This window comes from Crinia signifera, chromosome 7 (genome assembly GCF_055691185.1).
Source record: "Crinia signifera chromosome 7, ASM5569118v1, whole genome shotgun sequence".
NCBI classification, from domain to species: Eukaryota; Metazoa; Chordata; class Amphibia; order Anura; family Myobatrachidae; genus Crinia; species Crinia signifera.
The window spans coordinates 188,402,854-188,427,795 of NC_139223.1; the positions used below are offsets into that span (position 1 = coordinate 188,402,854).

The 24,942-nt window shown below is 35.5% G+C and overlaps 1 protein-coding gene across 1 annotated transcript in view; it reads left to right on the forward strand.

Moving 5' to 3' along the window:
• Nucleotides 1-24,942, forward strand: part of TTN (titin) — a 286,949-nt gene that overhangs the window by 161,420 nt on the left and 100,587 nt on the right. Inside the window, exons 177-212 of the mRNA XM_083155111.1 lie at nucleotides 11-97; nucleotides 211-321; nucleotides 415-501; nucleotides 610-687; nucleotides 776-856; nucleotides 955-1,035; nucleotides 1,128-1,214; nucleotides 1,330-1,416; nucleotides 1,656-1,739; nucleotides 2,100-2,180; nucleotides 2,416-2,517; nucleotides 2,735-2,821; nucleotides 3,428-3,523; nucleotides 4,471-4,551; nucleotides 5,363-5,449; nucleotides 5,960-6,064; nucleotides 6,269-6,352; nucleotides 6,716-6,778; nucleotides 7,924-7,998; nucleotides 11,329-11,379; nucleotides 12,503-12,901; nucleotides 13,110-13,385; nucleotides 14,158-14,433; nucleotides 14,589-14,728; nucleotides 16,304-16,430; nucleotides 16,537-16,800; nucleotides 17,067-17,333; nucleotides 18,819-19,082; nucleotides 19,172-19,311; nucleotides 19,416-19,542; nucleotides 20,230-20,496; nucleotides 20,746-21,012; nucleotides 21,195-21,461; nucleotides 21,551-21,690; nucleotides 23,260-23,386; nucleotides 24,521-24,663. Of these exons, the coding sequence (XP_083011237.1) occupies nucleotides 11-97; nucleotides 211-321; nucleotides 415-501; nucleotides 610-687; nucleotides 776-856; nucleotides 955-1,035; nucleotides 1,128-1,214; nucleotides 1,330-1,416; nucleotides 1,656-1,739; nucleotides 2,100-2,180; nucleotides 2,416-2,517; nucleotides 2,735-2,821; nucleotides 3,428-3,523; nucleotides 4,471-4,551; nucleotides 5,363-5,449; nucleotides 5,960-6,064; nucleotides 6,269-6,352; nucleotides 6,716-6,778; nucleotides 7,924-7,998; nucleotides 11,329-11,379; nucleotides 12,503-12,901; nucleotides 13,110-13,385; nucleotides 14,158-14,433; nucleotides 14,589-14,728; nucleotides 16,304-16,430; nucleotides 16,537-16,800; nucleotides 17,067-17,333; nucleotides 18,819-19,082; nucleotides 19,172-19,311; nucleotides 19,416-19,542; nucleotides 20,230-20,496; nucleotides 20,746-21,012; nucleotides 21,195-21,461; nucleotides 21,551-21,690; nucleotides 23,260-23,386; nucleotides 24,521-24,663 (5,186 nt within the window). The remainder of the gene's footprint in view (nucleotides 1-10; nucleotides 98-210; nucleotides 322-414; nucleotides 502-609; nucleotides 688-775; nucleotides 857-954; nucleotides 1,036-1,127; nucleotides 1,215-1,329; nucleotides 1,417-1,655; nucleotides 1,740-2,099; nucleotides 2,181-2,415; nucleotides 2,518-2,734; nucleotides 2,822-3,427; nucleotides 3,524-4,470; nucleotides 4,552-5,362; nucleotides 5,450-5,959; nucleotides 6,065-6,268; nucleotides 6,353-6,715; nucleotides 6,779-7,923; nucleotides 7,999-11,328; nucleotides 11,380-12,502; nucleotides 12,902-13,109; nucleotides 13,386-14,157; nucleotides 14,434-14,588; nucleotides 14,729-16,303; nucleotides 16,431-16,536; nucleotides 16,801-17,066; nucleotides 17,334-18,818; nucleotides 19,083-19,171; nucleotides 19,312-19,415; nucleotides 19,543-20,229; nucleotides 20,497-20,745; nucleotides 21,013-21,194; nucleotides 21,462-21,550; nucleotides 21,691-23,259; nucleotides 23,387-24,520; nucleotides 24,664-24,942) is intronic.

Genomic DNA, 24,942 nt, shown 5'->3' on the forward strand with positions numbered 1-24,942 from the left:
TCTTTTAAAGTAGAGGTCCTAAAAGGACTGACCCCAGAAGACAAGCCACAGATTTCTATACAAGCATCTAGAAGGGACATTGAATCCCATGTTGAAGGTAGTGTATCAGCTCTGATTTCTAGTGCTAGCTATTAAATCATCTAACACAATCTACTCATTATTGTCAATACAATGTATAATGTACTAATGCAAAACTAATATCTTTTAAAGTAGAGGTCCTAAAAGGACTGACCCCGGAAGACAAGACACATATTTCTGTACAAGCATCTAGAAGGGACGTTGAATATCATGTTGAAGGTGGTGTATCAGCCATGAATTCTAGTAACAGCTTTTCAGTCATTAACATAAGCTACTATATTCATTATAACCAATACTATATCTAAAGTAGTAAAGCAAAACTAATATCTTTTAAAGTAGAGTTCCTAAAAGGACTGACCCTGGAAGACAATCCACAAATTGCTGTACAAGCATCTAAAATGCATGGATTGCATGTTGAAGGTGGTTAGATTATAATTTATCTCTTCTCATTTGAGTCCATCATTCTCTAAAAGGTATAGCCCTTTAACAGTAATAAACTGATAGCAAAATGATTTGCATCTCATTTAATAGATATGTCCAAAAGGCATATGCATGAAGAGAAATCAAGAACTTTTGTCCCTAAAAGAGAAGATACTTCCCATATGGAAGGTAAAACATTAGCTATTTTATTGCATCCATACTTAAAACTTATAGTAAAGCACTAAATAATGATGTTCATTAAATATATTTGAACTAGTTGGGGTACCAGACAAAATGATTCCTGAAAAGAAACCACAAATGACTGCACCTACAAAAAAAGCCACCTCTCTTGAGGAAGGTACAATATGTCATTTTTCCTATCTAATATTGCAACCCTTAAAATATAATATAATATTTATTTAAATTATGATTACTAATTTTAACTAATATCTTTAGCAATGATTAGGCATAAGAAAGACACGTCTGAAGAAAAATTACCCATTGCAAGTCCAAGAAATGTGGATACAGATGAAGAAGGTATTACTGTTAACTAACAGCAATCATTAACTATTCAGTTCAATAGATTATTGCTGAAAAATGTTCTAATGCAAAACTAATATCTTTAAAAGTAGAGGTCCTAAAAGGACTGACCCCTGAAGACAAGCCACTTATTTCTGTACAAGCATCTAAAAGAGAAACTGATTCCCATGTTGGAGGTAGTGTATCAGCTCTGATTTCTAGTGCCGGCTATTTAATCATTAACACAAGCTACTACTTTTTATTACAAATTCTATGTATAAAGTACTAATGCAAAACTAATATCTTTAAAAGTAGAGGTCCTAAAAGGACTGACTCCCGAAGACACATCACGTATTTCTGTACAAGCATCAAGAATGGACACTGAATCTCATGTTGAAGGTAGTGTTTCAGCTATTACTTGTAATGCCAGATATTCGGTCAATAACACAAGCTACTACTCATTATTATCAATGATATGTAAAAAAAAAAATACTTATATGAAACTAATATCTTTTTTTAAAAAGGACAAAAAGAAAGAAAAGCCATAGAAGGCTCAATACTGTACTAATCTAAATAAGAATTTATCTCCAGACCAAAAAAATGTGTTTAATTACTAATTTAAACTAATATATTTAAAGCAATAGAGATCAACAAGACACTACCATCTGAAGACCAACCAAGCATAGCAGCTTTTAAGATGCAAGATATTTTCACTGAAGAAGGTATACAGGATCATGCTTGCCATCTTTTTTCAACCATTTGCTACAATAAATTAGATGGTAAAAATCGAATATCAAGTTAATACAGCACTTTTAAATTGGACCATATAAATCATTCCAATGTCCAAAAAGAAAGTTGCCTTTGCAAAGAATAATATTGTACATTGATGCATCATTTCAGTACATTAAAGTTGATTACATAAACATGTAACAGCTGAACCACCCCCCATGCCCACTGAGCAAAGTTAAAATTAACCTATTCACTTGAGTTGTCTCAATGTCTGTTATGTCTATCATAATAATAATTTATTGGAATCATAGAAATAGCTGTACTCTGAAACAAAGTTAATTTCTTTAAAACAGTGGAGGTGCCGAAACCCGCAGTTTCTAAAGAAAAAACAACCATTGCTGTTCCCAAAAAGGAAGTTAAACCTCCTACAGAAGGTATACATCTTATTGCAGTTGTTTATAACAAAGTAAAGTACCTTATGTCAGTTGTTACAAATTAATCACTCAAAACTAATATCTTCTATCTGAACCTCCTTAAAACAAAGAGAGTGTATTGGTTGTCGTCCTGAAAAGGAAGAAGTAGTAACTACTAAAGTTACATATTTTTACTGTCATACCTGTTCAGTTGTCTTACTATGTGTTTGATTAATAAATGTCAAATGTACTAAAGCAATACTAATATCTTTGCAAGTAGCGGAGGTGGCCAAGAAGTCTGTTCCAGAAGATAAACCATTTCCTGTTTCTAAAACTCAGATTGTTTCACCTGTGGAAGGTACATATACTGCAATTATTTAGGTTTTTGTTTTTGTAAATCTCTTGTCTGATTGCATAATCTAAACTCTTTTTACTGACAACAAATAAGTGTAAATTATTTGTGTCACAAAACAATTTCAGCTCTTCAGATTAATATTATACATCATTGCATATTTTGTACTTAGTTGGATATAAATTATTGACTAAAAACTCTTGTCAAATTAATATCTTTAAAGAACCTGCAGTGTTGCCCACAAAACCAACTATAGAAGAAAAAAAATATGTCACAGCACCTAAAAAAGATGTAGCACCTGCTGTGAAAGGTATACACTTTTTTATGCTTTGCTCTTTGACTTTAACTTTTTGCCAAAAAACTCTTATGAAATTCCACTATTAGAAAGCATTCTGAGGCAAAATTAATCATTTTAGATATGCATAAGAAAGTAGTTAAAGAGGAAAAGAAAGCCATTTCCCGTCCACCTGAGAAGATAGCACCACCTGTTATAGGTATAACATTAAATAGCATATGCTTTAAAATATAAAGAATAAAAAACATAATTGTAACCAAATATTAAAATATCTTTTAAAGTGCCAGAAGCACAAAAGAAAAAAGTTGTTGAAGAGAAAACATCTATCCGTATTTCTAAAAAAGAAGTTGCCCCTGTTTCAGGTATATTAATTATGAGTATTGGATAATTTTCAAAATTAATGTCTATATGGAATTCATTTTAATAATATTTATGGCATTAATCATAATCTTTTTTAAAGTGCCTGAAGAGCCTAAGAAACGTGTCCCAGGGGAGATACCATACACTAAAGCTCCTCCTTCAACAGGTATCTCATTATATATTCTATAGCAACTCCTGCAATAATTTATCAGCTATGATAAAGAAAATCCCTAAATATGATCTACTGTAATATTTTCAAAGTGAAAGAAATTTTAAAACCAGTCACCCCACCTGAGGAAGAACCTGTATATCTATCAGAAGAAGAAGAGGAAGAGGAATATGAACTAGAAATGAAAGGTATAGCTCATTCCATTGTCATCATTCATCATTCCTTCATCAAATCACCCCATCATATGTGCCAGTTTTGCATTAATGTAAATAATTAAAATATTCTTAAACTGAAAATTAAAATCAAAGTTAGACATTAAATGTCTTCATTACAAAATGTTGCCCTTATCTTATAAGTGAGTTATAAAAAAGAAAGAATAGTGGTCTCTAATAACAGTTTAAAAACAAAACATCTCATTTCCAACACTATTCTTTATATTTTGTTTAATTATTGATTCCTTAGACTCCAATTTGAATTTCTTTAGAATTTCAAATCTGTCTTTCATCTTTTCATTCCTCATCATCTTTTATAATATCTTGTTTGTTTTATGTCTGTTAATATGTCATTTGTCTTGTCTGTAATCATCTATGGAATCTTCAAAAAATTAAGTTTTTTTTTTCTTGAGCGTGGGTTTCCATTGAACTAAATATTCCTGTTCTTTAAAGAGTATGAATCTGAGGAGATAACCTCTGAAACACCTTCTCCCCTGACAAAAGAGGAGATTATCCAAATAAAAGGTATTACGGATGTTTAAAATTATTAGGGATAACATCATGTCCATTATCATTCATCTTCATATGAATGCAGATACAGCATGATGTTTCATTTGTACAAAAAAAAAACAGTTTGTTTCATTTCAAGTGCTATAATCCTAATTCCTAATCTTTGAGATCATCACTTTTACTTTCATATTCATTATAACTTCTTATTTAATTTCATTAAACAGACATTGCCATGTCACAGAACTAAGTGCCATGTTTCATAACCTTGTGTGCTTAGGTTTTCTCCTATGTAAAGTAATGTGAATAAAACTAATGCTCTTAAATTGCCTTCAAACAGGTTGCTCTTATGCTTTTCTCTAACACCTAATTGTCCACATTAGCAGGATAGTAAACATTCCATTATTTCTTCAAAGCTCCAGAACCCAAAATGAAGATTGTGCCTGAAAAGCCAGCCCCAGCAGTACCAGATAAAGTGGAACCTAAACCGGCTAAAGGTATCAAGTAGTAACTCTCCACTATACTGTATATAGAGAAGAAGTCAATAAATACCCAGTATAGAGTGACCAAAATTCGAGAGGCACTGTACTCTTCCTCATCATTCATGTGCCATTGAAGCTTATTATACAGAATTTGTCAGTTTATTTGTTATATTTGTGTCCTAGTAAATGTTTTTGTAGTCTGTTTTTTCTCCATGTTTTAAAAATAAGTAACAGTATTTTCTTTTAAAAAAAACCAACGGAAAATATCTACAGTATATGATTGATTTTTTAGTATCCCAGAGTGACCATAATATACAGTATTGATAGTTTTTACTATAAGGATATGTTTTGCTAAGCTGATATAATCAGTATGTACCGCAAAAGTATTATTTTAGTGATATCTAGAAATACATTTAAAATATAGTTGTATACATTTAAACTTTTATTTTTATAACATTTCAAATTTCAAAATTAATGTCATAGAAAACCCCCAAATGTATGAAAGTAAAATGTTTAATATGATACAATACAGATATAGAATTCTGTTGTGATATCTAATGTTGTCTCCAATCATCTCTATGCAAGTCCTAATGTAAGATCAAGCATTTCTTTTATAGCTTGTGCCAGTTAGTTTACACTATAACATATAACACTTGATAAATAGGAAATGAAAATATTTTAGATTTACATAAAGCAAATGTTTTTAGCGATAAAGGTATATGGTTAGTATCTGTAAAAATATACTTGAGTACGATACTGTAGATGTGCAACGTGTAAGTTCATTTGAGTCTTTTGGAAAATGAAATGACAGTATATCTTTTTAAAGTACCTGTACCTGAAAAGAAATTTGTCCGTAAACCTAAACCAGAGATTACTCCTCCAAAAAAAGAAGAAGAAGTTAGTTTTAAAAAAGGTAGTTATATACAGTATCTATTAAACATTCAGGCATTTACATATATTTGCTACTAAAATATTACATATTTTATACAATAATCTAGTTAACAACTTATGCCTTATAAACTATAATACAGCTAACAAGATGCCATGATTAAATAGGGTTGCTTAATGGAAAATCTATTAATTATTAATGATGGTACTGTATAACAGCAAATATTTATTTTTAACATTGCAGACCTACTAATAGCCAGACAAATCTAACTGGGACACAACTTTAATTGACTGGTCATTAGCTATCCTTTTTACATGTGGATGTTGGATAAAATAATTTTGGTATAAAAATCAAAATAATCCAAATAGTGATAACCCACTTCTGTTTCTATGTAAAATTGTTTGTCTTTTTGTGTTCTTTAATTGTACTAAGATGTATGCTTTATATGCTTCAACTTACTTAACTTTAAGCTCTATACTAAAAGTATAGTATCTCAAATACACCGGAGTGAAAGAGAAATTATCTGTCTTAAAGTTTTAAAACCAGTCAAAACAGAAGTCGAAGAGCCTCCGGTGAAAAAGGCATTAGAGAAGATTAAAAAACCTGAACCTCCTGTAGAGAAGATTAAAAAGCCTGAAGGTAATTTGTAATATGTAGTGTGATGGTCTTTACAGTATTGTTTGTTTTGTTTGTACATGTGTTTTATGTATCTCTTACTTATGAGTGAATTATTGTAGTGATAGTTAGTGATGGTTTCTCTTCAGTATTCATGTGATCTTCCAACCAATTTCAATGACAAAAACCATCAGCCTTGCCTCTAAAAACAACTGTACTCTTTTAAAGTGCCCGAAATCCGTAAAAGAGAAATACCAGAGGCAAGACAACCTGTAAAGAAAGAAGTTGAACCAGAAGCTGTACCAGATAAAGGTACTTGCATTGTGGGATTGTCTGCTAATTGGACAACTGGCTTTTCTAGGCACTTGAGTCAACTAACAACCTTCCAATGGAAAAAAAATCAGCTCCAATATCTTCTTTGCCTGAAGAATTATCATTTTAATAGTGTGGAAAAACAGAATTATCTTCATTAAAGAAAAGTTTTGCTATACTCTGCTATACTCTTTTTTAACCTCAATAATTTGCAAAAAAATTATGTTTGTTCCTCTAATATTAAACTTCTTGTACTAATGACATACGTTTTCAGATGTTTTTTTCTCTTTTAACAAAGATGGAATGTATTATAATCAGACCCTGACATTTAACTAAAAATAACCTGTCATATTATATTTAAAGTTCCAGAGGAAGCTAAGCGTTCACCAGTGGCTACACCCCCAAAAGAGCCTTCTCCTCAGGAAGGTAGGACATAATCTTAAGAAAGGATTTACAGCATTTCCAATTTTTTATTTATTTAAGTTATTGTTTTAGAATCTATACAATTAAGTTACATAAATGAAATTAAATTTATCTAAATTTGACTGCATGTAATCAAAATCTAGTCAGATCCCAGATGCTGGAATCAGACCGCCAAAATCCCGGCACTTTGTGCCTCTATGGGTGCCCATGACACTCATAGAGGGAGAATAAATTAGTGTGCCAAGCATAGTGAGGCACCGGGCCTGCTGTGTGGCGAGTGCAGCAAGCCAACAAGGGCTTGTGCAATCCATATCCTCCCTAGTCGGGATTTTGGCGGTTGGGATTCCAGCGTCTGTATTTTGACCGCCGGGATTCTGACCACTGGGATTTCGTACCAATCCCCTGGCTCCCCCCACCTGCCTCTGCATCCACTTGCCACCTCTCTGCATCCCTCACCCACCTCTCTTTGTCCCCTGCCGGCTCCCAGCATCCCCCCACCTGCCTCCGGGCTGCAGATAAGATTTTCTGCAGACTCCGATTTGATGCGCACGGGACCGTACAATGTCTGACAGGATGTCAAACAGATTTGGTCCGATTTAACAGCCCGATCCATCGGAATTGGGTCAAATCAGACCAAATCTCACTAGTGTATGGGGACCTTCAGTGCATCTTGAGGACGGGGGTTTGGAAACACTGCGGTGGTGTGTTATTATTTTACACAAATGTGTTGAATGAACAGTGATGTGATGAAATAACAGATGACAGATTAAAAGTGGTCACATCAGGAATGTTTATACAGATATGATATAAATCTGTCTTTGTACATAGTTTATGTATGTTTTAAATATTACGTAAACTATAGTATAGTATAATAGCAACCACATTGTAGACTTTATTATGCTTATTATGGCTATAACAGTGACTTGTCCATGCTGACTTCTATTTCCCAAAACTTATAAAAAATACTTTGTTCTATATAGTCTATGAAAATTAATTATTGTCTATAATAACAGTATTTGTATTATTCATATAACATGTATTTGTGTATATTTTAGTGAGATCAAAAAAACAGATACATTTCTTAGCATGTTATATGACTTTGTCCACTTATACTGCAGCATAAATAAATATCATTATATTTTCTGCAGCTGTTCCCTCACCTAAAGGCGATGAATCCGCAGTAACTGCACCTGTCACAACTCCTGTAATTGGAAAGAAAACAGGTACAGTGTACATATTCTATGGGGTTGGGTATTAGAAGAAACATGACTGCTTCAAATGCATTGCATTTATATTTTAAAATTATCAATTTTTTTAATCATTATCCTAACAGAAAATATTTATCAGAGATGTGCATCCATATGTTCATGTTATTTTACAAATAGGGAAATATAACTTAATTATTAAAAGTCAAAATGGATTTAATTCTGATGTAAGAGCAGATAAATGTCAGTTCTAAATAATTTTCTAACATGAAAATCCTGATGAGAGATTTAAATAGAAACACACTGTAGAAACAATAATTTAATGGCAGATAAGAACCACTTGGCCCATCTAGTCTGACCCTTTTTTAAATGTACTGCATTATTAATTTGCATTTTGTTTTGTTCTTTTTGTGGGGGTCGTTGTATTTGTATACAGGATGTGTTGTACTTTTTCTGAATATTATTTTCTATTATCTGTTTTGTATACTTTTGTCTGCGTTTCACATTTTTGTCAGTTTTATTTTGCAATAATGTACGTATTGTTTTGTGATTGTATTTGTGTTGTGCGTAATCTCTGAGTCCTATTTTCTGTTATCTGTTTTTTTTATATTGTGTCTGCTTTCAATTTCTTTATTAGTATTAAATAATAAGTGTATGTTTGTGTCCTTTATTTGTGATTTGCATTGTGTACAATATATTTCTTTAGGCTCTTATTAAAGGTTCTTTTCATATGAGTTCTTATGTGTTTTAAATGTAACACCTTTGTAGTCACAGAGAAAACTGGTCCCCCTATAACGATAAAGCAGAAAGGTAAAATATTGGTTGAAGAAAGCAAGGTAGAAGGAGTTCGGAGAGTTCCTTTCCTAGCTGGTGAAAATCTTATTCCAATTGAAGAGGATGAAACTTCTCAAGCTGAAAGACTATTTACAGATGTACTTAGAGGTCAAAAAATTATTTCTCGAAGAGCAGGGGAATTTGAAGAATGGGAATCAGAAGAAATTTCAAACCTCAGTGATGACTTTGCAGATGAACTTCTTGAAACATCTGAACAAACTTCCAAACACAGAAAACAAGAAAGAAAATTAAAGATAAAAGAAACCTATCAAAAAGTTGAAATATCAGTACAAGAGTCTAAGAAAATAAGTCCAGAAGTTACAGATAAATTAGAAAAACCAAAGCCAAAAATAAAGCCTGATTTAGACGTTGAAGGCAAAGGCAAAAAAGAGGATAAATTGCAAAAGATTAAAAAAGTAATTCAAAAGATTCCTCCATATGGATCACCTATTTCCTCAAATGAGGAGGAAGAGCAAGAAATGTTAGACATAAGCAGTGCTGAAAGTGATACATTGTTAGAGAGCTATGATGATGAATTTGAAAAACCCACCCAAAAAATCAAGGGCACAAAAACTGTAGAAAAGGCTAAAAAAATAGTCAAAAAGGTTCCTGCAAAAGAACCAGTTAGTTCATACAAAGAAGGAGCAGATGAAAGAATACAAGTTAGTAGTGTTGAAAGTGTTGAATTATTAGAGTCCCAAGAAGTTCACATTGACAAACCCACCAAAACAAGTAAGGAAGCTAAAGTCAAGAAAACTGGTGAGAAAGCTAAAACGATAATAAAAAAGGCCCCTACAAAGGAACCCTTTAGGTCTCCAAAAGAGACAATGGATGACAAAATAAAAATTAGTAGTGCTGAAAGTGATGAATTATTAGAGGGTATTACAGAAAACATTGAGGTGCAGTCTGGAAAACCTACCAAGAGAATCAAAGAGTCTAAAGGGACTGTTCCTGTCAAAACAAAAGTCCATGATACAGAAGAAGATATAGATAGTGATAATAAACTTTTAAGAGATGATAGGGAAGATTTAGTTGAAGACAAAAAAGCAGCCCACAAAAAAATTGCACATTTAGGAGAAAAGGGTCATAAGCTTGTAGATAAACTAACAAATGAAGAGTTAACTAAAGATTCTGCAAAAACATTTAAAAAATCTGTTATAAGTACAAAGGGTGGAGAATATACTGGTGTGGCTGATATCGCAGCTATTCCAGAAATAATAAAGAAAGAATCATTCACAGGTGAGAGCAGAGATACATTTGATTCTACTGAGGAGTTGTCTGAACAAGGCAAAGAACACAGTGCAGAAATCATTGATGAGCCTAAGGCTACTAAAGTTGATGATATTAAATCTCACATTAAGCAGGCAGTGGATAAAGTAGGAAAGATTACAAAACAAGAAAAGAAGACAGATTTAATTCAACCTCAAGAACTGCCAACAGAACTTAAGAAAGATAGTGTGTCACAGTTGCAAAAAATGAGCCGTCTAAAAACTCCAATAGATAAAGACAAAACGTCAGCAAAAGTTCTGCCTGAAGAGGAAAAGACAACAATTCCAGCTCTTAAAAAAGTTGATAGGATTAGGACTCCTTTATCTGCTGAGGAACAGCTTCCATCTAGTAAAAGATCTTCACTGAAATACGATAGCTCTCCAAAGGTGCCTAGTAGGCCTAGTACACCTACTGGCAGAAAAAAAGATGAACAAAGAAAATCTATCTATGAAGAATCACCTCCTTTAAGGGTCCCACTAAAAGAAAAGGACCTGAGTCCTCAGAAGACAGAAACAGAGTCCGAGGAGGCAGAGGATTTAGAAGAGGATGAAACCTGGGAGCAAGAACTGGAAAGTTTATCTGAGCAGACTGATTATGGCTCTGAAGAAGACATATTGAGTGAAGACAGTGGACAACCCAAAAAACATGCCGTGAAAACTCCAACAAAGGCAATTGGAAGACGAGGTGAGGAGTCTCTGCACAAAAATACGCCCCAAACATCTGCTTTAAAGCATCATATGCTACCGTCATTTTCATACTTCATGTGCTCTAAATGCTCTTGGATGGAAAGCTTATCTCATACTTGTGTGAAGGCACAGAATTTCATTCTCATATCCATACATTGTTTTCATCTGTATCTTGGGACAAGACTCATGACTGTGTCATCCTTCATTCAATTTTTACTTTAAATGTATTCATTCTTCATTCATTTCGAAGATACATACATGTCATATACCGTTAGTTTCATTGTCCGTTTTCATGTTTGTGTTTTGTGTTCAGAAATGCTTCTTACCACTTTAGTTCAAAACCTAACTTCACAATCTTTGCATGTATCACTGCTTGATATTTGTAGTTCTTCATTTTCATTGTCACAAGAAACTCAATTATTTTGGCATTCAAGTTGGTATCATCAGCAATGTTTACATTCTAGTTTTCTGTAGCTCCACTGCAATTAACAAAATGTATCTTGGTAATCCATCACGTTGTCTTGTAGAGAAATTTACTAATATCCCTATTTCACTTTAGATACTAAAGCACCAAAAGATGAGGCTTCTAAGGGTAAACTTCCATTTAAAGGTGAGGAGACTGTTCTTTCAATGTGTGCATGCATATATATACTCTGTTATATAAGAATTCAGAGATATGTCAAATTTGAGAAATCAAATTGGTACGCTAGTTTTGCCTAACAGATGCATGACACCTACATCATATTTTCTTAAACATATGTGTCCTTATACTGTATATCTTTGCTGCAGTCACAACAAACAGCTATTCTGGTCGCGCCATGTCATGTGCGAAACTTCTAGAGTCAGGTATTGTTATTAGCTGAAAATGCGTTATAGTCACAATACAGTGCAAGTAGGAAACATAAAGTGACTGTGCTTAGTAATTTGTTATATGACACATGTATAGCTGCGTGCAACTACCCATAAGTCCCTGAATCTGTACACACAGCAACATAGCAGCATAAGCTTTTTTCCAATACAAATTGTGACCTGCTCTGTAAACAGACTCAGTCTCAGACAATTTTCAAGTGTCATATATCAAATTAATCAGAACAGTCTCCTTATACAGCTGCATTGCACTGTGCATTTTCAGCAAAAAACAATGCCTGACTAGCAGGGGTGTTGTATGGCGGGCCAATAATCGGGATTCCAATGGTCAGTATACTGACATTGGAATACTGACCGCTGATACTCCAACAAGGGGGGGCGAGCGCAATAAAGCCCTTTGCGGGTTCAGTGGCTCACTTTGCCTGCCAAAGGTTCTATTCTCCCTCTATGGGGGTCATGGACCCCCATGAGGGAGAATAGCCCTTGTCAGTCAGGATCCTGTCTGTCAGGCATTTAAACAGTCAGGGTTCCAATGTTGGTGTACTGACCATCGGAAATCTTACTGTCGGGGCATCATCCGGCACTCTATTAGCAAAGCTGCACAGGACTCATGCCTGGCATGTATGAGGCCTCTCTGTATCTATCAAAGTCATTTTGAAATCTTGGTCATAAATCAGATGAAATCTTGTGTTATTTATGATGATTTTTTCCATTTAATTTAATTTTGACTAATTACATAATGCTTGCTGAATTCATTCATGGAGCATGCTGATAACAAATTGGCTAGTGCCTAAACGTTTTTACTATATTAACACAAGGTAGCTTCATCAAGTTTCCATTTTTCCATGTCCACATCTGAATTTTAGGTGTCAAAAAGACACCTTCACCACTAGATGGGGACAAGAAGAAGCTTCGTCCTGGCAGCGGTGGTGACAAACCTCCAGAAGACCCACCATTCTCCTATGCCTTGAAGGCCGTTCCACTGAAGTTTGTAAAAGAACTGAAGGACATTGTGTTACAAGAAGCAGAGTCTGTTGGCTCATCTGCAATATTTGAGTGTCTTATTTCACCCTCTACTGCTATTACCACCTGGATGAAAGATGGCAGCAACCTGAGAGAAAGCCCTAAGCATAAGTTTATTGCTGATGGGAAAGACAGGAAACTCCATATTATTGATGTGCAACTTTCAGACACTGGAGAATATACATGTGTCGCAAAGCTGGGAAACAAAGAAAAAACATCTACTGCCAAACTTATTGTTGAAGGTACGGACTTATTTTAAGAATAATTGTTAAAAATGTAAGCAAAACAGAGAAAGCTTTGAAGGTTGTTTCCATTACATTTACAAAATATTTATTGTTAATAATTATTTGTTAGTATATTGATAAACTCTAAGTACGAGATTTATTATCCTTTGATAAAATACAAAAAAACAATGTTATGGAAGTAACATTATTGTTGTCTGTACTACAGAATTACCAGTTCGTTTCGTGAAAACCTTAGAAGAAGAGGTCACTGTTGTCAAAACACAGCCCATGTATTTGAGCTGTGAGCTGAACAAAGACAGGGAAGTCGTTTGGACAAAGGATGGAAAGAAAATCACTGATGAGCCAGGCAGATTCCAAATCAACATAATTGGACTTACTCAGACCCTCACCATCATAGCTGCTGATGACCCAGATGCTGGAAAATATACATGCTCTGTAGAAAGTGCAAATATCAGATGCTCCTCAAATGTCAAAGTAGTCGGTGAGTCAATTTTCACTCTTTTACCAGGTGATACTGTAGTAATGCATATAAAACTGAAGACAAAAATAGTACTCTCTCTCTCTTCAATATTAACATTGGCTGAAGAGTTCTGGGTTTCAATTAAAATTGATGCAGTTGTGTGTGTGTGTGTGTGTATGTATGTATGTATGATATATGGGTAAAGAAAGGGTTCAGAGGGCGCTAAGAGTGAACACACAAATATAATAATTGTTTTTATAAGAAATTGCCCAATGGGCATAATATACAGGATAAAAAATAATGTATAATAAATTCAATACAGTATAAAACAGTGCTTCAGACGTTTACAATCCTCAGGTAAGTGTACAAGGCCCAACACGTTTCATCAGGGGCAATAAAGATGACATGTCAATCGAGCAGGTCAAACAAGTTTGTCAAATATATGAAACTCCTTTAAGAGTTTGAGACTGTGATCCAATAAGGGTATTAACAAATGTATTGTCAGAAAACCACCAGTAATATTTCCTTAGAAAACCCTTTTGGGTGACTAAAACCAGGCTGATGTTCTGTTAAATTTGCTCAATAATGGCAAAAAAAATAATTGCTCAGTGGATAGAGGATGTGCACTGTGGGAGTCCAAAGATGGACCCTTTTCTAACCACATCAGGTCCCATCGAACAGGGGATCCCTAAGAGGAGCTGCTTCATCTATATATATATTCAGCTTTTTTTAAAAGATAACATTATCACCCAAAAAAATTTAAATAACCTCAATTTTTTTTCACCTCCTGCAGAGATAATCCGTGACTGGTTGGTCAAGCCTATTCGGGACCAGCATGTAAAACCCAAGACTTCAGCAACATTCTCAGCAGATATAGTAAAGGACACACCAAACATCAAATGGTTCAGAGGAGAAGAGGAAATTCCGGCAGAGCCCACTGACAAAACTGAGGTGGTGAAAGATGGAAACCATATTTATTTGATCATCAAAAATGCGGGTCCTGAAGATGTAGGAGAATATTCTGTAGAAGTTGAGGGAAAAAGAGTTACAGCAAAACTCACTCTTGGTGGTAAGTAAAATACTACAGTTCTTTGTGAAAACTATTATTATACTGTATACATAACTATTATTTCATGTTATAATATGAAATTCTAAATATTGAAACTCGACAAGTTGATAAGGCATTGGTGGAGCAATAAGGGACATGTATTTTTATTGCCACAGAACGTGAAGTTAACCTTTTGAAACCAATTGAGGATGTTGTGATTTATGAGAAAGAATCTGCATCCTTTGACTGTGAGATATCTGAAGAAGATGTTCCTGGAGAATGGAAGCTGAAAGGAGAAATACTGCGTCCATCACCAGTATGTCAACAAAATATTCAAATGGTTTAGATATTATATAATGTTTTGTACTGCATTACATACAAGACTTGTTACCCTATAAAACAAAGAATGTGACTCAATAATCAATAACCGTTTAAGTATAAAATTACTAAAGGATCCTAAGCAAATTACAGATTATCCAGGCCATTAGTACCAAATAAAATTGGAACCATGTAACTGACAGGTGTCATATCCTGACTGATGCATAATAGCAGCAACGGTACTGTGCATTCACAAAGCACTGGCTTCTATGGACTGAATTGTCTGCAGCCAATAGAAGACAGCTAGGGCTGATGATAAGGCATGGAGTGGCTTCCTACAATAAACCAGATCCATACTTATTGCAGCCCATTCTGGCAGTTCCAGAATGAGGAAACACCTCCCAATGAGACTAGCTGTCATGCGGGTTATTGGCAGGGAGAACTTCCAATAGGAAGTCAATACAGTCATGTAGCAAATAGGTCAAATAGTGCCACTGGTGCACATAGATCTCATCTCTAGAGGGCACCATTGTAGACTCTGGGCACTAGGGTCAATAGTAGACCCTAGCACTGTCTCAGAGTCTACTGTGCATGCGCAGGTCACTGGAAAAATGTCACACCATTTTCATAGTGATTTTTGTAGCGCTGCTGCTCCCAACATGGGAAGGGAAAGTATTGAAAAAAATGGATGTGCGGTGTGGTCCCCTATGTACCCCAGAAGCTCATGTGCACTGCATGCACTTCACCCATTATAAATATATCCTTATGTGTCTCAATTTGCATTGCAATTGTGAATGTAAAACTTATATGGCGCAGATTTGGAGGTAAAGCCAATAAAAAACAAGTACAGTAACTGTGCACGGGGCAAAACCTTGTTCAACTGGAGGTGGGTTGGATGTAAAATGTGCAGAGCGATCTGAATTTGGGCAGGGTGTGTCCCCAAAGTGAAAAAGAAATTGCAGTGTACAAAGAATTGTGGGCTACGTTCAAAAGCAGCTAGTATTTACACCCCATGGAAAAATATTAATGTATTTGCTGCCCTTGCATGGTAACACGGATTGTTTCCGATATCAAGTTACAGATGTAGCGGGTCTTATTGTTGCTGGCACGCGCGTCTCAGTATCCGGGCGGCAAGGCAGACGCAATCCTGTCCGCCTCCCGCTTCAGGTGGCTGCGGGGGGCTTCAGGGGGATGCGGGGGGTGTGGGGACCCGGTGTAGACCCCGGGCGACCGCCGGCAGCACCGTCGGAAGGGGACGTGCGCGCACCTTGTGCGTGCGCGTCCCCTTCCGGCATACAGATGGTGCGGGGCAGGGGATGGCGGCTGGCGTCGCCATCGCCATCCCCTGGAAAGATAAGTCCCGCTCCATCTGTACATGTTTTCTGCCTTTGCAAGTTGCATGAAATGAAAATACTGTAGCAAGCATCACAACTACTACAATTACTACAATATGTTCTATGTACAGTAGTTGCCAAATCTGTGAATTCATATATTGTAACTGATCCGTAATATTTTAACTTGGACAAAAGTCCATGCGTTCTGTATTAACAGTATAATACCAATTGTTTTCTAGACATGTGAAATCAGAGCTGAAGCAGGAAAGCGTTTCCTTACCCTCCACAAAGTCAAGGTTGACCAGGCTGGAGAAGTTCTTTTCCAGGCTTTGAATGCACTGACCTCAGCCGTTCTTACTGTAAAAGGTATGTTTGACTCTATGTGATTTTGGTCTATCTTTTGGTTGCTTACCTATCCAGCCATTGCTGACATTTCTTTGCTTAACTTTTACGAACCACCTTCTGTCTCCAGAAATTGAGCTCGACTTTGCTGTTCCTCTAAAAGATGTTACAGTACCAGAGAAGCGCCAGGCTAGATTTGAATGCGCTCTCACCCGAGAAGCAAATGTCATTTGGTCAAAAGGCCCAGATATCATCAAGGCCGGAGACAAATTTGACATTATTGCTGATGGAAAGAAACACATCCTAGTCATTAATGATTCTGCTTTTGAGGACGAAGGCGAATACACTGCACAGGTTGAAGGCAAAAAGACATCAGCCAAGCTCACTGTTGAAGGCAAGTCTATAGTAAATGTACAGATGGGGGCACATCTTGCAAAACAAAGAAAACAACATTAAATTGACACCATAATTTTGGTGATAGTGTAAACTTTCCAAACCAACAACCCAACAGTGACGTACATTGAGTCTTGCTGGAGTCTTAGTAATGTAAAAATGTTGCCCCATCTCTACATATTAATATTATGGTGCTGTAAATATGTAGTGGAATGCTAGCTGGAAGCAGGTTGTGCGGTGTGTTAATTAGAGATACTTCTGTTGCAGGCATCAGACTTAAGTTTATTTCACCACTTAAAGATCAAACCGTTAAAGAAGGAGAAACTGCTAACTTTTCATTTGAGCTTTCACATGACAATATGCCAGTTACCTGGTACAGAAATGACAAGAAGCTTCACACAAGTAGAACCATTCTTATCACTGAAGAGGGCAAGATTCACCGTCTGGAGATCAGAGAAGTGACACTTGATGACATCTCCCAGATTAAAGCAGAAGTTAAAGGTTTACATACATCAGCAAACCTGAAAGTATTAGGTATGAAATCTATGTACAGTAGCATGACAGTTGCTCAATTGTTAGCATTATCTGTATATCACATACAGCTATATAATAATAATAATTATTATTATTACACAAACACAACATCCTCTCTGCTGAATCTGGCTATGGCAATATACTTGAGTCCACGTTTGCTCACTTTATGGCGCTGTAAAGCTTATTCTGCTTTCTTTCTGTCTTTCACTTTCCTACTCTTCGTACAATGCTCCCGCTGCACTTAATTAGCTCAGGCTAAGCTTCTAAGGCTGAACAATGACTTGCTACTGCAAAATTCATGAAGAGGGATTTAAGAAAAAAAAAACACCAAGCTTTTTTGCTCATCAGTGGAATAATCCAAATATTTTCCACTTAAAGGCCATCAGTTTGGCATCCTGCTCAATTCTTATTTTTGAGTCTTGTCTTAGTAGAGTCCCTGTTATTTTTTACTTGCAAAAGTGAATAGTTGAAATAAAATCTTCTTGCTTACATGCTTCTAATAATATGATAATGTTCCTTATATCATTTCACTAGCTAACATCTCTAGTCTTAATGCCTTATGCTTTGTGGCACATTAAACCATGGCAAATGTCAATAATCAGGTGCATCCTGAATATGCTAAAAAATCTACTATGTATTTAATTTTTTTTACTTGTATTGACATATGTAATTTACCACCGCTATCGCCTGCTTTATGTGCTTTTTTTACTGTTATTATCTTATTCACATTTTAAAATCTTTATTTCTTATCATTAAACCAGTGATTCTCAAACTCGGTCCTCAGGACCCTACACAGTTCACGTTTCCAGGTCACCTGACAGGTGCACTCATTATTAACTGACACATTTTAAAAGATCCACAGGTGGAACTAATTATTTCATTAGATTATCTGAGGGGACCTGCAAAACATGCACTGTGTGGGGTCATGAGGATTGACTTTGAGAACCTGTCCATTAAACTAACCAAGCTCTACTGACAGACTAGACCTAGCTGAAAAATTTAACTCACACTGTCTGTTATTAATGTTCTATTTTTTGTAAGTTCTTTAAAACAGAAGCTTTTAATTATTCATGTCCTCTATGTGTTATTATTTTATGGTATGTGTGTCTGTACTTTATATGGGTGTCTTATTTCCATGTATTGTATGTTCACTTGTGTTTTTCTTATTTGTCTTTGTCTATGTTTTTTTGTACTTTTTACAGGACTTGTATGTTTATGTATATGTCAAAATTGATGTCTGTTTATTATTTATTTTATGGTTACTGTGTTTTATTGGAGTGTTGTTTTTAGTTAGACAATATATTGTCATGTCACGTGTTATACATTCATGTTTGCTTGTTATTTGTTTCATGTTTATATGTGTGTCTGTGTCTTGTATTGTATTTTGTTTAAACCGCTAAAGGTGCCATGCCTGGAGGCGTGTTACCCCCTGCACCCATGGTTTTTTATATGCCATGCTGATTATTTTGGGTAATCTGTTTACAGAGGCTGATCCATATTTCATTGTAAAACTGCAAGACTATACTGCAGTGGAAAAAGATGATGTCACCCTGGAGTGTGAACTCAGCAAAGATGTGCCAGTGAAGTGGTTCAAAGACGGTCAAGAAATTAAGGCTTCAAAGACTGTAACTATTAAGACTGATGGCAAACGCAGAATTCTGAAGATTAAGAAAGTTGAAGAAAAAGACAGAGGGGAATATGTATGTGACTGTGGAACAGATAAAACTAAATCAACTGTGAACATTGAAGGTACCCGCTGAAGAAATTGTTTAGACTTTGTACAACTGCTTTACCAATCAAGCAACATACAATATAACATATTTTATTTGCATTTTCAGCTCGCATTATTAAAGTAGAGCGCCCCTTGTACGGAGTGGAGGTGTTTGAAGGTGAAACAGCGAGGTTTGAAGTTGAAATCTCAGAACCTGATGTTCATGCTCAGTGGAAGCTTAAGGGAGAGATATTATCTCCATCACCGGTAAGATGTTTACAATGATTCATTGATTAACTATTTTATTAATATATTATGTATGAATGTATTTTAAATTCCATAACTGGTAATATTTTTATTTTGCAAAAAAGGACTGTGAAATCATAGAGGATGGAAAGAAACACGTCCTCATACTTTATAACTGCAAACTGGACATGACCGGGGAGATTTCATTCCAGGCTGCCAATGCCAAAAATGCAGCTAATCTCAAAGTGAAAGGTAGGTTTAAATTATAATAATACAGGGGTACATGAAAGAAGGGGGGATATAATTCTAATTATCCCAGGCTTGTTGGAGGGTCCAGTGGGAGCCAAGCCCAATCTGCTAACTGTCCCATGTTGCCGCCGCCAGTGCCACCTGTAAGCCACAGTGGCACCAAAGAAACTATTTTTGGATATTTTTTGGGATGGTGTGTTCTCATTTCCCCCAGACTTGGTAATACCTCCTCATACCTGGGCCCATGACTGCTCCCAGAAGCCCTGTATTAATGCAATCAGCCTTTGCTGTATACCATTTACAGTAGATTAATTTAGATAATTTCACTGTACAGCCAATGTAAATTGAGTTCCTGAAGGAATTGCCGGTGTTATAAAAATACATAATAGTATAAATGTGGTGTGTTTTGTTATCGGTATATGTAATATGACAAATAAAGTTAAGTAACAAAATATATATACATAAAATCCCAATGGGTAGAATGCTGTAAAACTACAGGTATGCTCTTAAATCAAGTGGAACATTGTCACCTGCAGTATTTAGCGTGGCCCAGGATTCCTGCTCATCAAATGTACATTGCTACACTTTCAAAGCTTTCTATGTATTTATAAATTAATGGGCTAATTAGCTAATAGTGTTCTGAAATAAAAATAAATATACCCTGTTTAATGATTTAATATTGTCTTCTAGAACTTCCACTCATCTTTATCACCCCACTCGGCGATGTCAAGGTGTATGAAAAAGATGAAGCACGATTCGAATGTGAGGCCTCTAGGTTGCCTAAGACATTCCGTTGGCTAAAAGGAACCCAGGATCTCCAGGCAGATGACAAGTATGAACTTGTTGCTGAAGGCACAAGACATGCCCTAGTTATCAAGTCAGTCGCCTTTGAAGATGAAGCTAAATACATGTTTGAGGCAGAAGATAAGAGAACCAGTGGCAAACTAATCATTGAAGGTTGGTTGCTTTTTGAATCTGCCTGGTTGTATTGTTTACACAGTTTGAAAATCAAAGTGTGTCGGTGTGCGTAACGAAGATTGAAATTGCAGGTATTCATTGTCTGTAAATTTGAATCAATCACTTTATTAAAATGCAGAACAGAAACTTTACATTTTATGGCAGATCTACTGTATATAAAGTTACATTATTTTCAAACAAACAGCATGCTTTTAAAGGCTATTAATTAATATTTAATTTGTGTTAAAGGTATTCGTCTTGAATTTGTATCGCCACTCAAAGATGTGACCGTTAAAGAACAAGAAACAGCTGAATTCACTGTTGAGCTATCTCATGACAACATTCAGGTTAGCTGGTTCAAAAATGACCAGCGCCTACATCCCAGCAAGCTGGTGTCAATGCACGATGATGGCAAATTCCACACTATTAAATTCAAAGATGTCACTCTGGATGATACGTCTCTAATTAAAGTCGAGGCTATGGGAAAAACAAATGAAGCTAAACTTACTGTGCTAGGTAAGTTTTGAATATTGTACCCAAGAAACATAGTCATGTACTTCAATGGAAACAAACACATTTTTATATATATATATATATATATATATATATATATATATATATATAATATATATTTATATTTAAAATAATGAACCAAAATGTTGACCTTAATTAATGATAATGATATCTCAAACTTTCAGAGGGAGACCCATACTTTATAACAAAACTCCAGGATTACACTGCTGTGGAAAAAGATGAAGTTGTCCTGCATTGTGAGGTCAGCAAATCCAAAGCACCTGTGAAATGGCTCAAGGATGGACAGGAGATAATCCCATCTAAGAACGTACTCATTCAAACTGATGGAAGGAAACGCATTCTCACAATCAAGAAAGCCTTAAAGAAGGATATTGGTGAATACACTTGTGACTGTGGAACAGACCAAACCACCGCCAAACTCAATATTGAAGGTAAAATTTATCAGCTAATTCTATTTATTCTAAATTTTGTGCACTGATCACATCATTCATGACCTACTTTTTTTACCTTCATGTCATAGAGCGTGATATCAAGGTTGTCCGCCCCCTGTACAGCGTGGAGGTTATAGAAACGGAAACTGCACGTTTTGAGACTGAAATATCTGAAGAGGATGTCCATGCTAATTGGAAACTGAAGGGAGAGGCATTGCATTCTTCTCCCGTAAGTATTTTTAGCAAATACTGAATTTGTGTTGATAGTATACATTTGCTACTGGGTTTTAGATGTTGTACATTAATATGAGGTGTTACACATTTCATAGTTTGATCCAATTTGAAGCTGCAGACTCTAGCTTCTAATACATAAATATTGCCTCTATATATCTGCAAAAAACGAAATTGCTTTCTGCAGGATGCATAATTTAGATATTGCTTTATGCTTTTCCTCTGGATAGGCCATAAGCAAACTAAATTTACTGATTGTATTAAATCTGGCTGCACAACCAGCACTGTCAATAAGATGTCAAACTACACATCATTAGATCTACCATGTGGCATCAGACCACACTCCAAGCTATTAAATTTTCAAAGGCACATGTACGTATGAAGACTTTTATAGGAGAAAAGGAGGTTATAAAACAGGCAAAAAACAATACAACTGTGCTTAAAGACATAGGGGGTTATTTTGGTTCACTCTTTCTGACAAGTTCCTTCTTATATGGACAAAACCATGCGCACTGCAGGTGGGGCAGATGTAACTTGTGCAGAGAGATTAGATTTGGGTGGGGTTTTACTTCAAGTGAGATCTATATTGCAGTGTAAAAATAAAGCAGTCAGTATTTTCCCTGCACAGAAACAAAATAACTCACCCAAATCGAATTCTCTCTGCACATTTTACATCTGCCCCCCTGCAGTGCACATGGCTTTGTCCATCTAAGAAGGAACTTGTCAGAAAGAGTGAACTAAAATAACCCCCATAAGGATGCCTGGATTTAAAGACCATGGGCGAAATGTAGTAGGGTGCGATTTTTTAGATGTTAAATTTTTGGTCAAACATGAAAATAGCACATTTAATAGGGTGGGAATTGCGGTAAAAAAATCGCACTTTTTTGCCGTGAAATTCACACATTTTGACCTGGCGATTTTTGGTCACCTAAATACGCATGCATATGTTTTCCCAATGTAAAGTATACAACTCACAAATGTAACAGGCAGAGATTTTTGGTAAACTTTAAAAGAAATCGCAAAAACAAGACCAGGTACTGACTGGCGAATTTGACATCATTCAGATCTGTGCCTGGTTCTGTCTTAAAAAATGTGTATATCACTGAGTGAATTTTCTGTTACTTCTTTTAATATTCAATATAAACCGATTATACAAAAAAATGTGTAAAAGTTAAAATTAAAATAAAAAACCCACGCCGTTTAAAAAAAAAAATTAACATTACCATGTCTCCAAAATCACACATTATCATTACTAAAAATCGCACTTTTTCCTCACTAAAAATCGCACTAAATCGCATGCGAATTCCGACTTTGTCAAAAAAATCACACCCTATTACATTTTGCGAAATTTTTTAAAAATGTGAGATTTTAAAATTCACCCTATTACATTTCGCCCCGTGTGTTCACTCGCATTTAAGGAAATAAAATAAGTTTAATTAGTTACAGTTAGGATTACCTGTTTTTTGGCATATACTCAGTCTAAATGATCTTTGAAGTTAATTTATTTAAATGTGTTGAAAGTGGGTAGTAATGTAATTTGTAATGATTATTTTTATATTTTCTTAAGGACTGTGAAATTAAGGAAGAAGGCACAAAGCACTTCCTTATACTTTACAACGTGCAGATGGACCAAGCTGGTGGGGTCGATTTCCAAGCAGCCAATGCAAAATCCAGTGCACACCTTAAAGTGAAAGGTACAGCCTTACTTTAAGTAAATAGCTTTGCTTGTAGAATGTTATCCTACTTGTTTGCCATTTTTACATTATTAAAAATATTTGATATGTTCATATGGCAGAAGCAGTGGCCTAACTTTAATAGGTGCCGGAGTGTGGTGAACACAGACTCCTATGTTAAGGGGGGCTTACACTGCACACTCTGCACCCATTAAATTTACTTATTTTATGGATGCCATTGCCATTTTACTGGTGCTTTCCTCTGAAGTATATAGCCAGTGGAAAATTTATAAAGATTATCTCCCAAAAACGTGTCACCGGCATCACTGAGATATTAATCATGTGTATAGTGCATGAGTTTCAGTCCATGGGCCAATGCAAGGGGGGGGTGAACCCAGTAGAATGTGAACATGGGCCTCCCTCCAGTAGTGTAATGACCATAGGCAGCAGCCTCATATATACAACATTGCAAAATCATTGTATCATAAAGCTAAATGTTTTTAGATGATAGTGGTGGTACCATATACAATTTAAATTTTTTTTTCTAATTATATTCCTGAGCAGATAGCAATTATATTTAATGCTGTCATAAAAAAAAAAACATTTTACAGTATATTGTATTAACTTACAGTAGCATTGGGAATCAGCTAATTAATTGCTGTGAAATAATTGAGTCATCATAGATAGCTAGGATGCTACTGTATTAAATTGTTATGAAACAAGATCGTTACGAAGAAAGACTTGCTGTGTTGGCATGTTAACTGCTGATAGAGAGAACATCATGGTTACAGTTCTAGAAAGTGCCAAGGACTTGATGGACAGCAGCAGATAAGCTAACCAGGTGCCAGCTGTCCATGTCCAATAGTCGCTTGGCTATTTTAAAAGGGGTATGCCATATGTAGCAAGTGTTTGATTGGTGGGTGGACAGATGCTACACACATACTGTATACTGCTGACTCTGTTCAACGTAAGGAAACACCGTATGCAAATTGAAAAAGGACCCACCCCTCAGTAGTCACTTTGGAAAACCTTAAATAGTTTCAGTGCAGTGCTCTACATCCTGGAGGAAAGCCACAATGGAAATAGGAGGGTGAGGGCCTTAGCTTTACGAGGAGGAAGGAATTTATTGGAATATGTCTTCTTCTGTTGGAAAAGCTCGCGTAATTGGACTTCTAAGGCCGCTGAAAGATGTAACTGTAACAGCTGGGGAATCAGCCACCTTCGAGTGTGAGCTCTCTTATGAAGGGATCCCCGTGGAATGGTTCCTTAATGGTCAAAAACTGGAACCAAGTGATAAGGTAAGAAATCATAAGTCTTTATAAATGTATACTAGAAATGTTTATACATGCACGCTTTCATTTACTGAAATAATACCAGCGTGTATTTTAAATACACTTTTACATTTACTTTCTATAATTCTAAATACATGTAATAGGATTATTTTTTTTAATGTTTATTATCATTAATATTATTATATATTCACTCATAAGTTAAAATAAATGTAAACACGTGAAATTAGGTCGGATTTGTTCTTAATGCTCAAGAATAAATATTTGCCTTCAAAAAGGCAAACTAGC